Consider the following 15,858-nt stretch of genomic DNA (forward strand, 5'->3'; position numbering starts at 1 on the left):
ATTACAGTATTTGTGTTAAGGAGTCTGAGTAAGGGTGTTTCCCAGGGAGCATAGGCCGTGCTGTGTACCTGGAGTTAACTCCAAAACTGGCTACCAAGAAATGATGAGGAAGGGAGAAACACCAAGAAGAATGTGGTGGTTTCTCAAAGACAAACTTACTCCACTGCATAATTTTACCTCCAGCCTCTTCTGACTTCAGACTCTGCCAGTAGTCTCTTCTGAAAATCCATGAGCCATAGTTTTGATATAATTGGTGATAATATGTGAATTCTTTGGGGGAATTTTCAAGACAACTGGAGATTTGAAATATAGGGGTGAGTCCCTGAATTTGGCTCCTGAGAGTTAAAATTATTCATCACATGCCCTATCTTTATGTGTAAATCCTCCAGTGAAACTCAAGGAAACACTAGGCAATTTGCAATTAGATTTAAGAAGACATTAATATAAAAAAAACAGCAAATAATTAGATATCAGTAAAATAAAAGACACTCCCTTCCAAAGAAGTGATTTAGATATATAAAGAGAAATGTCTTTACATTTCACATTTTCTTTTTCTTATTCACTATACAATGTTTCCAAGTTCTAGATAGCTTATAAAAGTATAAATAAAAGGGAGAGGTGTTGATAAAATAGAATATACAATAACTGAACAACAAAAAAAGAAACAATGTTTTTTCATGGTCTGAATTTCTTATTATGAATACTACTGTACAATATAACTATAATTTTTAAAAGCCTCAACAAATTAAATGTCAGTCATGATTCGATAATACATCTGTGGCTATTAGCAACAATAGCTGAGGTTAATGAAACTTAACATCAGGGAAAAACTGAAAAGAACAAATGTACTTGATTCTTTCATAAAACAGAACTCCAGAAAGAGATGAGTCACAACTCGAGGAAGAGTTCCAATAAGCTCTAGATCTTTGGGTTTTGCTAGGTTTTGTGTTTTAGTTCATATAATTTATAACTGAGCAGAGAAGGGAATAAGACCTAATCACTCAAGGCAATGATTCTGCCTCTGAGTTCTCATACCATGTAATGGTTTCTCATTATCTCTTGAATTTTTTATTAATAAATAAAATATGCACAGAAGTACACCTGGCAGATCTTGCACATCTTGTAAGTTTTCACAAAGCAAACACTTGTGCCTATCAACCACATCAAGCAACAGAACATTACCAGCACCTCAGAAGCCCTTCCTGTCACCTTTCTGTCCCTATTCCCCTTCCAGGATAACCACTCCAGGAGCTTTTTAAATATCATATATCAGTATGGCCTATTTTTGAACTTTATTTAAATAGGTTCATATAGTATACACACTTTTGTGTCTCACTTTTGGGATCAACATTGTTGATCCTATCTTCCTCTGTGTTAGCCATTCAAAAAATTGTTAGACTTTATTGTAAAAAAATGGTTCATATTTTGTCTATGTAATTTCTTAGACTGGATTTCTATCATGTCAAGAAAACATTTCAGATTTTCAATTTCATTTGTAAAGCAAGTAGATTATATTCCTCAAATTCATATAACTGGATATACCAACGTCCAATACCTCAAAACTCTCTCTTCCATCCATCGTTATTACTTTTATTATGTTGCCTATATAATTTTTAATGATGCATGAAAATTTAGATACAAAAATATAAGCAGAAATTGGAATCTCTAAGGAAGGACATGAAACTGAGAAATGAAACCCATGCTTACTGACTGATCTCTGTTTCTCTCCTATTCAGGTAACAAGATACCTTCCTCCCAAAGTCAATGAATGAGACAAATCATTCCTGGGTGACCGAGTTTGTGTTGCTGGGGCTCTCTAATTCGCAGGAGCTCCAGCCTTTCTTGTTTCTCGTATTTTCACTACTTTACCTAGCAATACTGCTGGGAAACTTTCTTATCATCCTCACTGTAACCTCAGATTCCCGCCTTCATACCCCCATGTACTTTCTGCTTGCGAACCTCTCTTTTATAGATATATGCGTTGCCTCTTTTGCTACCCCCAAAATGATTGCAGACTTTCTGGTTGAGCACAAGACTATTTCGTTTGATGCCTGCCTGGCCCAGATTTTCTTTGTTCACCTTTTCACTGGCAGTGAAATGGTGCTTCTTGTATCCATGGCTTATGACCGTTACGTTGCTATATGCAAACCTCTCCACTACATGACAATAATGAGTCGTCGTGTGTGTATTATACTTGTTCTCATCTTCTGGCTTGTGGGTTTCATCTATACTACTAGCCAGTTGGCATTTACTGTTAACTTGCCTTTTTGTGGCCCAAATCAGGTAGACAGTTTTTTCTGTGATCTCCCTCTAGTGACAAAGCTGGCCTGCATAGACACTTATGTTGTCAGCCTACTTATAGTTGCAGACAGCGGCTTTTTTTCTATGAGCTCCTTTCTCCTCTTGGTTGTCTCCTACACTGTGATACTTATCACCGTCAGGAACCGCTCCTCTGCTAGCATGGCAAAGGCCCGCTCCACACTGACTGCTCATATCACTGTGGTCACATTGTTCTTTGGACCATGCATCTTCATCTATGTGTGGCCCTTCAGCAGTTATTCTGTTGACAAAGTCCTTGCTGTGTTTTACACCATCTTTACTCCCATCTTAAACCCGGTTATTTACACTCTAAGGAACAAAGAAGTGAAGGCAGCTATGGCAAAACTGAAGAGTCGGTACCTGAAGCCTGGTCAGGTTTCTACTGTCATAAGAAATGTTCTTTTCTGGGAAACAAAGTAAACTTATACAATGTAACTACTGTAGCCTTGACTCTAGACAATTATAGATGGGATAACTATGATGTTAAAGTAGATCATTTTGACCAGAAGAAAGGGTGGATCAATTTGATTGAAAGAGTAATTATAATAATAAAACCCAAAGATTGGACCTTACTGATATTTAGAATCTCTAGCCTTATTTGTGTGTCCTATATCTATTTCATACTTTTTTATTTAAAATTTTTTTAATATACAGCCCTTGAATACATTATAAATGGCATTTACTCATATATAATAAATAAACTGCACCTCTTCTTCTCAAAACTCAGATGCCAATTATGGAGTAATAGGTATATTTACCTATACAATAGAGAAAATAGATCTGTTTACATATACATGACACACCTAGATAAGACTGCATTTCACACAGTGCTAGGTAAATGAACACATGAAGCCAATTCTATTATTGGTGTTAATGTTACAGTAACATGTAAAATAGCAAGGCTATCCAGCAAAGGCATTTATAGTCAACACTTTCACAAATCCTTCTTCAATGTTGCCTCTTAATACATATTATTCATGGAAACAACTAGCTGAATAAATTTATTCACCAGAGTGTGCTGCATTTAGTTGGGGGTAATTTCTGTTTATTTTTATAAACAGATTGTATTTATTTACTTGAGAGAGAGAGAGAGAGTCCAGCATGAGCAGGGAGAAAGGCAGAGGTAGAGAGAAAGAGAGAAGCAGAATCTCTGCTGAGCAGGGAACCCAAATGCAGGGCTAGATCCCAGGCCTCAAGGATCATGACCTGACCCAAAGGCAAATGCCTAACCCAATGAGCTACTAGGCACCTCTTAATTTATGTTTAATACTGATAAAATAATCTGGAGAACTTCATAGATGAGTTATTTACCACTTATCATCTTGATTATGGGAGTCTGAAAGCTCATATAAAACACACTCTCTCTCTATAGGTATTCATAATTCCTGTCTTTTCAGATAAGGTAGTTTTTTACATATCAATAGTTGGTAGAAATAATCATTTTCCTATGTAGACTTAGCTATAATTTTATTTTTATATTGCATAATGCAGGTCCAGAAAATGACAGAACCCTATTTCAAGAACTTTGGGGTAGCAATGAAATGCCTCCTCCATGATCACTCATGAAAATAAGAATTTCTAGGAATACTCATTATAACTTATTTTAGACTTTTACTCTATTTTTATATTCACATTTTACTATATTCACATTTTTCCTATATTTTTCTACTGTATTCTATTTTAATAATCTGTTATAATGTTACCTGTTTTCTAGACTCCAATCTTTAGAATCTCCTAAAGGAATTCTACAACTATTATTACTGAAAGAAAAATTAAGTTCTCACTTTTGAAATAGAGGGTACCAATTTATTATTGACCTAAAGGCAAAAGCAATTCCAAGAGGGACATTTATAGTGATACAGGGCTACATACAGAAAGTTAAAAAGTCTCTGTGCTATTCCTTATGTTCCACATAGGAGTGAAATTGTATGATAATTTTCTTCCTCTGCTTGACTTATTTCACTTAATATAATCCCCTTGGGGTTGGGGAGATTGGATAACTGGATAATGGGTATTAATGGGGGCACATGTTGTGATGAGCACTGGGTGTTATATGCAACTAATGAATCACTGAACACTACATCAAAAACCAATGATGTACTACATGTTGGCTAACTGAACATAGCAATAATAAAAAAAAAAAGTAGAAAACCATCAAATAAACAATCTAACCTTACACCTAAAAGAAGAACACCAAAGGCCAAAGTTAACAGAATAAAGGAAATAATAAATATTAGAGTAGAAATAAATGAAATACAGAGTAAAAAAAATAGAAATGTTCAATGAAACCAAGAGCTAGTTCTTTGAAAAGATAATTAAAATAGGTAGATATATAGCCAGACTAATCAAGAAAAAAGAAAGAACACAAATAAATGAAATCAGAAATGAAAGAACAGTATCAGCTGATACTACAGAAATACACAGGAGTATAAGAGGATACTATAAAAAATTATATGCTAACAAATTGGATGGACAAGAATAAATGGATACATCCCCAACAAACATATACTGAACATCCTAAAAACATTTTCCAATGATGAAACAGGAAGAAATTAAAAACCTGAACAACTAGTAGTAACAAAATCAAATCAACAACCCCAAAATTCCCAACAAATAAAAGCCCAGGACTTGATGGATTCACAGGGAAATTATAACAAATATTTATAGAACAGTTAATAGTGAGGTGCCTGGCTGGCTGAGCTGGTTAAGGACCAACTCAGGTCATGATCTCAGGGTTATGAGACAGAAACCACACTGGGCTCCATGCTGCACATTGAATCTGCTTAAGATTCTTTCATCCTCTTTCTCTCCCCCTCTCTAAAAAAGATAATAAAAAAAATAAGGAACAGATAATACGTGATACATTGCATCAACAAGAGAAATGAGAAAAACCATTCTATCACTTCAAAAGTTGGAGAAAAGGCATTTGACGAAGTACAATATCCATTCATGATAAAAACCCTCAACAAAGTAGGTTTAGAGGAAGCATACTTCAACATAATAAAGGCCATATACGAAAAGACCCATACCTAACATCATACTCAATGGTAAAAACCTAAGAGCTCTCCTTCTGAGATCAGGGATAAGACCAGGATGTTTGCTTTCACCCCTTTTATTCTTCATAGAACTAGAAGCCCTAGCCATAGCAATCAGACAAGAAAAAAAAAATAGGCAACCATACTGGTAAAGAAGTTGTTCAACTGTCACTATTTGAAAATGACATGATCTACATACAGAAAACCTTAAAGACCCTACCAAAAGAAACAAAACAAATGAACAAAGAAAAAAAAGATACAAACAAAAACCATATTCATAAATATAGAGAATAAGTCAATGGTTACCAGAGAGAGGTGGGTGGGGCAATGGGTGAAACAGTAAAGAGGATTAAGAGTACACTTAACCATGACGAACACTCAGTAATGAATAGAATGTTGAATCACTATATTGTACACCTGAAACTAATATACCACTATATGTTAATTATACTGTAGTTAAAATATAAGAAGAGAAAAATAGTTAACATCTCTTCTCAAATTAATTAAAAAAAAAAGATGAAGAACTAGAAGAAGCTTCCAAATTCATTCTACAAGGCCAAACTAGACAGAATCCACAATAAAAAGCAAACTACAGGCCAAAATCCCTCATTTACACAGATGCAAAAATCCTTAACAAAATATTTGCAAACAAAATCCAAAAATACATAAAAAAAATCATTCACAATGATTAGGTGGGATTTATTCTGGGGATGCAAGGATGGTCTAGTATTTGTAAATCAATCAACATAATACACCATATCAAAAAAGGGAAGATAAGAATCATACAATCATCTTAATAGAAGCAGGAAAATGACAGTATATCATTCATTCATGACAAAAATCCTTAATGGGCACCTGGGTGATTCAGTTGGTTGGGTGCCTGATTCTTGGTTTTGGCTCAAGTCATGAAAGAAGAAATAAGCATAATGATGGCAGTGTCACAGCCTAAAAACATTAGGGATACCTTTTACAGTATGCTATGTACACCCAATCCATTTTCCTTTGCTTTCTTTTTCCAAAAACAGCTTTACTGAAGTATGACTGGCATACAAGAGATGGTGGGGATTAAGAAGTGCACTTGTGTGGTAAGCACTGCATATTGTACAGAAGTGCTGAATCTCTATATTGTATACCTGAAACTAATACCACATTGTAAGTTAATTGGACTTTAAATAAAAACTTAAAAAGTTATCCATATTTAAGTGTACCTCTTGATGTCAGAAACAAGTCTAAACCCTTGAAGTCATCATCCCTTTAACCCAAGAATGTCACCTGAATGAAGTGAATACCTGCTTTAATTCCTTCCTCAAACAGCAATAAGCATGTGATATTCATCAAGATGGCCACCATCAAAAATGCTCCTATTATAACATTTTATTTATACCAACATATCACAATTAAAAAACCCTAGTATACAAATTATAAAAAATAAAGGGTGACAAATTTATCAAATCATTAAAATATGGTTTTCAAAGAGTTACATATGAAAATGTGAACATTATTCTTCATGTAGCAATAGATGGAAAATGAACCAAAAGCTTCAAAAACATTACTAACAGTTTAGACACAATAAAGCCTTTTCTTACTTGTCTCTTGTTTTCCTTAATTTAAAGAACATTATTAGGATATTTAACCATAATTATTATAATAAATCTATTAACTCTACCCTCCCTTTTATGTCATATTCCACAATTGGCCTATTTTTGTATCCTTTTCTCAACAATTTATTTCTCATCCGATTCTCTAGTCCTGAACCAACATTTCAAATGTCTTGGAGAAGTAATAATTCACAATATATGTTACAAATATTTAGTTTTAAAAGATTATATCAAGATTTGACAAACTGAAAGAAATAATCAAATGTTTCACTTGAAAATGTGGTATAAGATAATCTTGAAGAGACTATCTTGTTTCAACAAAACAAGAAACAGATGATTATGCTGTGACTCATATGGCTTTATAAACTGTGAAACACATACAAATATGCTAAAAGTGCTTGTGGAGCTTTTACTTCAGAGTAGTTATTTGGGGGCGCCTGGGTGGCTCAGTGGCTTAAGCCTCTGCCTTCTGCTCAAGTCATGATACTAGGATCCCAGGATCAAGCCACACATTGGGCTCTCTGCTCAGCAGAGAGCCTGCTTCCTCCTCTCTTTCTGCCTAATTATGATTCCTGTCTATCAAATAAATAAATAAAATCTTTTTTTAAAAAAAAAGGGACATGGTTTCACTTGTTTGTGGAGCATAAAAAATAGAATGGAGGACAAGGGGAGATGGAGAGGAGAAGGGAGTTGAGGGAAACTGGAAGGGGAGGTGAACCATGAAAGACTATGGACCTGAAAAACAATCTGAGGGTTTTGAAGGGGTGGGGGTGGGAGGTTGGGGGAACCAGGTGGTGGGTATTAGAGAGGGCACAGATTGCATGGAGCTCTGGGTGTGGTGCAAAAACAATGAATACTGTTATGCTGAAAAGAAAAAAAAAAAAAGGGACACCTGGGTGGCTTAGTTGGTTAATCGGATGCCTTCAGCTCAGGTCATGATCCCAGGATCCTGGGATTGAGTCCTGCATCGGGCTGCTTGCTCAGCAGGGAGCCTGCTTCCCCCTCTGCCTGCTTTGACTGCTGCTCCCTCTGCTTGTGCTCTCTCTCTCTCTGACAAATAAATAAATAAAAATAATAATAATAAAAAGTTACCTTAAAAAAATCTTTAAAAAACAGTAGTTATTTGGAACTTGCATATGATTTCAGTCTTAACAAATTCCTATTAAAATGTCCAAATAAATTCAAAAGTTCTAAACATAACCTGCACTGAAAAATAATATAAACACCCAGAGGAGTAATTTTTGTGACCATAGAATAGAGAATTGTTTCTTATACTTGACATCAAAAGCAATAGCACCATTATGTATTTAATCCAAAGGATACAAAGAACTCAAACTCAACAACCGAAAAACAGGTAATCAGGTCAAAAAATGGGCAGAAGACATGAACAGACACTTCTCCAAAGAAGACATACAAATGGCTAACAGACATATGAAAACTCTTCAGCATCACTAGCCATCAGGGAAGTTCAAATTAAAACCACACTGAGATATGACCTTATACCAGTTAGAATGGCCAAAATCAACAGGACAGGAAACAAGTGTAGGGGAGGATGTGGAGAGGATGTGGAGAGGACCTTTCCCACTGTTGGTGGGAATGCAAGTTGGTGCAGCCACTTTGGAAAACAGTGGAGATTCCTCAAAAAATTAAAAATAGAGCTACCCTATGGCCCCACAATTGCACTACTGGGTATCTACCCCAAAGGTACAGATGTAGTGAAAAGAAGGGCCATATATACCCCAATGTTCATAATAGCAATGTCCACAATAGCCAAACTGTGGAAAGAGCTGAGATACCCTTCAAAAGACAAATGGATAAAGAAGATGTGGTCCATATATACAACGAAATCTTACACAGCCATCAGAAAGGATGAATACCCAACTTTTGTATCAACATGAACGGGACTGGAGGAGATTATGCTGCATGAAATAAGTCAAGCAGAGAAAGTCAATTATCATATGGTTTCATTTACTTGAGGAGTATAAGGAATAACATGGAGGACATTAGGAGAAAGATAGGAAAAGTGAATTGGGGGAAATCGGAGGAGGAGACGAAAGATGAGAGACTGTGGATTCTGAGAAACAAACTGAGGGTTATGGAGGGGAGGGAGGTGGAGGTATGGGTGAGCCTGGTGGTAGGTATTATGGAGGGTATATATTGCATGGAGCACTGGGTGTGGTGCATAAACAATGAATCTTGGAACACTGAAAAAAATAAAAGATGTTAAGAAAATAAAGAGATGCAAAGGCTTAAAAAAAAAAGAACAAAACAAAACAAACCAAAAAAAAAACAAAGGATACAAAAATAATGATTCAAAGGGACACATGCCCCTCAATTTTTACAGCAGCAATGTCCTCAATTGCCAAAATATGGAAAGAGCCCAGATGTCCACTGATGGATGAAAGGATAAAGATGATGTGACATATATAGAATGGAATATTATTACTTAGCCATCAAAAAGAATGAAATCTTGCCATTTGCAACAACATGGGTGAAACTAGAGGGTATCATGTGAAGCGAAGTAAGTCATTCAGAGAAAGACAACTACTATATGATTTCACTCATGTGAAATTTGTGGAATTTAAGAAACAAAACAGATTAACATACGGGAAGGGAAGGAAAAATAAGATAAGGTAAGAACACAGAGGCAAACCAAAGAGACTCTTAACTATGGGGAACAAACTGAAAGGTTTTGGAGGGGATGTGGTTGGGGGGATGGGATAATTGGCTAATGAGCATTAAGGAGGCCATAAGGATGGGAAACTGAGCACTTGGTGTTATATGCAACTGATCAATCACTAAACTCTACCCTGAAACTAATAATACATATTGGTTAACTAACTTGAATTCAAATAAAAATAAATTTAAAAACATATTTAAAAACTATAAAAAAAGTCAAAACTTCAAAGGATATATTCAAGAAAGTAAAAAGCCTACAGATTAGGAGAAAATAATTGCAGATTACATATCTGATAAGGGACTTATGTCTAAAATATGTTATTTATACTTTCTACAATTCAGCAATAAAAAGACAAATAACTCAATTTAAGTGCTCAAAGGATTTGAATACATATTTCCTGAAAGAATACAAACAAGTATTATGTCTCCATCAGAAAGGATGAATACCCAACTTTTGTAGCAACATGGACGGGACTGGAAGAGATTATGCTGAGTGAAATAAGTCAAGCAGAGAGAGTCAATTATCATATGGTTTCACTTATTTGTGGAGCATAACAAATAGCATGGAGGAAAGGTGAGTTAGAGAGGAGAAGGGAGTTGAGGGAAATTGGAAGGGGAGGTGAACCATGAGAGACTATGGACTCTGAAAAACAATCTGAGGGTTTTGAAGGGGCGGGGGTGGGAGGTTGGGGGAACCAGGTGGTGGGTATTGGAGAGGGCACGGATTGCATAGAGCACTGGGTGTGGTGCAAAAACAATGAATACTGTTGCGCTGAAAATAAATTTAAAAAATTTAAAAAAATAAAGGGGATGATATCAGCATTTCCCCATGGAGGATGATATTTGCTGTGGGTTTTTCAGATAGATTTTATGAAGTTGAGGAATGTTCCCTCTATCCCTATATTTTGAATCATTTTAATCAGGAATGAAAGCTGTATCTTGTCAAATGCTTTTTCTGCATCAATTGAGAGGACCATGTGGTTCTTCACACTTCTTTTATTGATTTGTTCTATCACATTGATTTGCAAATGCTGAATCACCCTTGCATCCCATGGATAAATCCCACCTGGTCATGGTGGATAATCTTTTTAATGTACTGTTGTATCCTATTAGCTAGAATCATGTTGAGAATCTTGGCATCCATATTCATCAGGGATATTGGTCTGAAATTCTCCTTTTTGGTGGGGTCTTTGCCTGGTTTGCAGATCAGGATAATGCTGGTTTCATAAAAAGAGTCAGGAAGTTTTCCTTCTGTTTCTACTTTTTGAAACAGCTTCAAGAGAATAGGTCTTATTTCTTCTTTGAATGTTTGGTAGAATTCTCCAGGGAATCCGTCAGGTCTTGGGCTCTTGTTTTTTGGGAGGTTTTATGATCACTGCTTCAATCTTGTTTCCAGATATTGGTCTATTCAGGTTGTCAATTTCTTCCTGATTCATTTTTAGAAGTGTATAGGTTTCCAGGAATTCATCCATTTCATCTAGGTTGCTCAACTTACTGGCACATAACTGTTGATAATAATTTCTGATGACTGTTTCTGTTTCCTTGATGTTAGTTGTGATCTCTCCCTTTTCATCCATCATTTTATTAATTTGAGTCCTCTCTCTTTTCTTTTGGATTAGTTTGGTCAATGGTTTATTGATCTTATTGATTCTTTCAAAAAACCAGCTTCTAGTTTCATTGATGTGTTCTACTGTATCTCTAGTTTCTGTCTCATTGATCTCTGCTCTAATCTTAATTATTTCCCTTCTTGTGTGTGGAGTTGGCTTAATTTGTTGTTAATTCTTCAGTTCTTTAAGGTGTAGAGACAGCTGATGTATTCTGGACTTTTCAATTTTTTTGAGGGAGGCTTGGATTGCTATGTATTTCTCCCTTAGGACTGCCTTTGCCATATCCCATAAGTTCTGGACCGAAGTGTTTTCATTCTCATTGGTTTCCATGAATTATTTAAGTTCTTCTTTGATTTCCTGGTTGATCCCAACATTCTTAAGCAGGGTGGTCTTTAGCTTCCAACTATTTGAATTCCTTCCAAACTTTTACTTGTGGTTAACTTCCAGTTTCAAAGTACTGTGTTCTGAGAAGACTCCACCCTCAAACTACCAGAACTCATACAGCAATTCAATAATGTGGCAGGATTCAAAATCAATGTACAGAAATCAGTTGCTTTCTTATACGCTAACAATGAAAATATAGAAAGGGAAATTAGAGAATCGATTCCATTTACTATAGCACCAAGAACAATAAGATACCTGGGAATAAACCTAACCAAAGAGGTAAACAATCTGTACTCGAGGAACTACAGAACACTCATGAAATAAATTGAAGAAGACACAAACAGATGGAAGACCATTCCATGCTCTTGGATTGGAAGAATAAACATTGTTAAAATGTCTATACTGCTTAGAGAAATCTATACTTTCAATGCCATCCTGATCAAAATTACACCGGCATTTTTCAAAGAGCTGGAACAAACAATCCTAAAATTTGTATGGAACCAGAGGAGATCCCAAATTGCTAAGGAAATGTTGAAAAACAAAAATAAAACTGGGGGAATCACGTTACCTGATTTCAAGCTTTACTACAAAGCTGTGATCACCAAGACAGCATGGTACTGGCACAAAAACAGACACATAGACCAGTGGAACAGAGTAGAGAGCCCAGATATGGACCCTCAACTCTATGGTCAAATAACCTTTGACAAAGCAGGAAAAAATATACAGTGGAAAAAGACAGTCTCTTCAATAAATGGTTCTGGGAAAATTGGACAGCTATGTGTAGAAGGATGAAACTTGACCATTCTCTTATACCATACACAAAGATAAACTCGAAATGGATAAAAGGGGGTGCCTGGTGGCTCAGTGGGTTAAAGCTTTGCCTTTGTCTCAGGTCATGATCCCAGGGTTCTGGAATCGAGCACTACATCAGGCTCTCTGCTCAGCAGGGAGCCTGCTTCCCCATCTATCTCTCTGCCTGTCTCTGCCTACTTGTGATCTCTGTCTGTCAAATAAATAAATAAAATCTTAAAAAAAAAGAAATGGATAAAAGATCTCAATGCGAGGCAGGAATCTATCAAAATCCTAGAGGAGAACATAGGCACTAACCTATTTGATAATGGCCATAGCAACTTTTTTCAAGATATGTTTCCAAAGGCAAAGGAAACAAAACCAAAAATGAACTTTTGGGACTTCATCAAGATCAAAAGCTTCTGCACAGCAAAAGAAACAGTCAACAAAACAAAGAGGCAACCCACAGAAGAAAAACAAAGAGGCAACCCATGGAGAAGATATTTGCAAATGACATCACAAAAAAAGGGCTGATATCCAAGATCTATAAAGAACTCCTCAAACTCAACAAACACAAAACAGATAATCACATCAAAAAATGGGCCGAAGATATGAACCGACACTTCTCCAAAGAAGACATACAAATGGCTAATAGACACATGACAAAATGTTCATCATTTAAATTCGGCATACATAACTTTTTTTTTAATATTCATTTTTTAAATTTATTTTCAGCATAACAGTATTCATTGTTTTTGTACCACACCCAGTGCACCATGCAATCCGTGCCCTCTCTAATACCCACCACCTGGTTCCCCCAACCTCCCACCCCCCCACCTCTTCAAACCCTTCAGATTGTTTTTCAGAGTCCATAGTCTCTCATTGTTCACCTCCCCTTCCAATCTCCCCCAAATGCCTTCTCCTAACTCCCCATGTCCTCCATGCTATTTGTTATGCTCCACAAATAAGTGAAACCATATGATAATTGACTCTCTCTGCTTAACTTATTTCACTCAGCATAATCTCTTCCAGTCCCGTCCATGTTGCTACAAAAGTTGGGTATTCATCCTTTCTGAGGGAGGCATAATACTCCATAGTGTATATGGACCACATCTTCCTTATCCATTCATCCGTTGAAGGGCATCTTGGTTCTTTCCACAGTTTGGAGACCGTGGCCATTGCTGCTATAAACATTGGGGTACAGATGGCCCTTCTTTTCACTCCATCTGTATCTTTGGGGTAAATATCCAGTAGTGCAATTGCAGGGTCATAGGGAAACTCTATTTTTAATTTCTTGAGGAATCTCCACACTGTTCTCCAAAGAGGCTGCACCAACTTGCATTCCCACCAACAGTGTAAGAGGGTTCCCCTTTCTCCACATCCCCTCCAACACATGTTGTTTCCTGTCTTGCTGATTTTGGCCATTCTAACTGGTGTAAGGTGGTGTCTCAATGTGGTTTTAATTTGAATCTCCCTGATGGCTAGTGATGATGAACATTTTTCATGTGTCTGATAGCCATTTGTATGTCTTCATTGGAGAAGTGTCTGTTCATATCTTCTGCCCATTTTTTGATATGATTATCTGTTTTGTGTGTGTTGAGTTTGAGGAGTTCTTTATAGATCCTTGATATCAAACTTTTGTCTGTACTGTCATTTGCAAATATCTTCTCCCATTCCGTGCGTTGCCTCTTTGTTTTCTTGACTGTTTCCTTTGCTGTGCAGAAGGTTTTGATCTTGATGAAGTCCCAAAAGTTTATTTTCACTTTAGTTTCCTTTGCCTTTGGAGACATATCTTGAAAGAAGTTGCTGTGGCTGATATCAAAGAGGTTACTGCCTATTTTCTCCTGTAGGATTCTGATGGATTCCTGTCTCACATTGAGGTCTTTTATCCATTTTGAGTTTATCTTTGTGTACAGTGTAAGAGAATGGTCGAGTTTCATTCTTCTACATATAGCTACCCAGTCTTCCCAGCACCATTTATTGAAGAGACTTTTTTCCACTGTATATTTTTCCCTGTTTTGTCAAAGATTAACTGACCATAGAGTTGAGGGTCCATATCTGGGCTCTCTACTCTGTTCCTCTGTCTATGTGTCTGTTTTTGTGCCAGTACCATGCTGTCTTGGTGATCACAGCTTTGTAGTAAAGCTTGAAATCAGGTAACGTGATGCCCCCAGTTTTATTTTTGTTTTTCAACATTTCCTTAGCGATTCAGGGTCACTTCAGGTTCCATAAAAATTTTTGGATTATTTGCTCCAGCTCTTTGAAGAATACTGGTGGAATTTGGATTGGAATGGCATTAAAAGTATAGATTGCTTTAGGCAGTATAGACATTTTAACTATGTTTATTCTTCCGATCCAAGAGCATGGAATGGTCTTCCATCTTTTGGTGTCTTCTTCAATTTCTTTCATGAGTGTTCTGTAGTTCCTCGAGTACAGATTGTTTACCTCTTTGGTTAGGTTTATTCCCAGGTATCTTATGGGTCTTGGTGCTATAGTCAATGGAATCGATTCTCTAATTTCCCTTCCTGTATTTTCATTGTTAGTGTATAAGAAAGCCACTGATTTCTGTACATTGACTGTGTATCCTGCCACGTTACTGAATTGCTGTATGAGTTCTAGTAGTTTGGGGGTGGAGTCTTTTGGGTTTTCCATATAAAGAATCATGTCATCTGCGAAGAGAGAGAGTTTGACTTCTTCATTGCCAATTTGGATACCTTTTATTTCTCTTTGTTGTCTGATTGCTGTTGCTAGGACTTCTAATACTATGTTGAACAAGAGTGGTGAGAGTGGGCATCCTTGTCGTGTTCCTGAACTCAACGGGAAGGCTGCAAGCTTTTTCCCATTGAGGATGATATTTGCTGTGGGTCTTTCATAGATAGATTTTATGAAGTTCAGGAATGTTCCCTCTTTCCCTATACTTTGAAGCGTTTTAATCAGGAACGGGTGCTGGATTTTGTCAAATGCTTTTTCTGCATCAATTGAGAGGACCATGTGGTTCTTCTCTCTTCTGTTACTGATTTGTTCTATCACAGTGATTGATTTGCGAATGTTGAACCATCCTTGTAGCCCAGGAATGAATCCCACCTGATCATGGTGGATAATCTTTTTAATGTGCCGTTGGATCCTGTTTGCTAGGATCTTGTTGAGAATCTTAGCATCCATATTCATCAGTGATATTGGTCTGAAATTCTCCTTTTTGGTAGGGTCTTTGCCTGGTTTGGGGATCAGGGTAATGCTGGCTTCATAGAAAGAGTCTGGAAGTTTTCCTTCTGCTTCCATTTTTTGAAACAGCTTCAGGAGAATAGGTGTTATTTCTTCTTTGAAAGTTTGGTAGAATTCCCCAGGGAATCTGTCACGTCCTGGGCTCTTGTTTTTTGGGAGGTTTTTGATCACTGCTTCAATCTCGTTACTAGATATCGGTCTATTTAGGTTGTCGATTTCTTTCTG

General features: G+C 36.6%; 1 protein-coding gene across 1 annotated transcript; it reads left to right on the forward strand.

Moving 5' to 3' along the window:
* Positions 1-1,712: 1,712 nt before the first annotated feature.
* LOC111161796 (olfactory receptor 4K15) lies at positions 1,713-2,739 on the forward strand. Its single transcript, XM_022525762.1, has one exon. The coding sequence runs from the start codon at positions 1,765-1,767 to the stop codon at positions 2,737-2,739; it is 975 nt and encodes a 324-aa protein (XP_022381470.1). The 5' UTR covers positions 1,713-1,764.
* The last annotated feature ends 13,119 nt before the right edge of the window (positions 2,740-15,858 follow it).

This window comes from Enhydra lutris, unplaced genomic scaffold (genome assembly GCF_002288905.1).
Source record: "Enhydra lutris kenyoni isolate GAN:26980312 unplaced genomic scaffold, ASM228890v2 scaffoldscaffold4, whole genome shotgun sequence".
In the NCBI taxonomy this organism is placed as follows: Eukaryota; Metazoa; Chordata; class Mammalia; order Carnivora; family Mustelidae; genus Enhydra; species Enhydra lutris.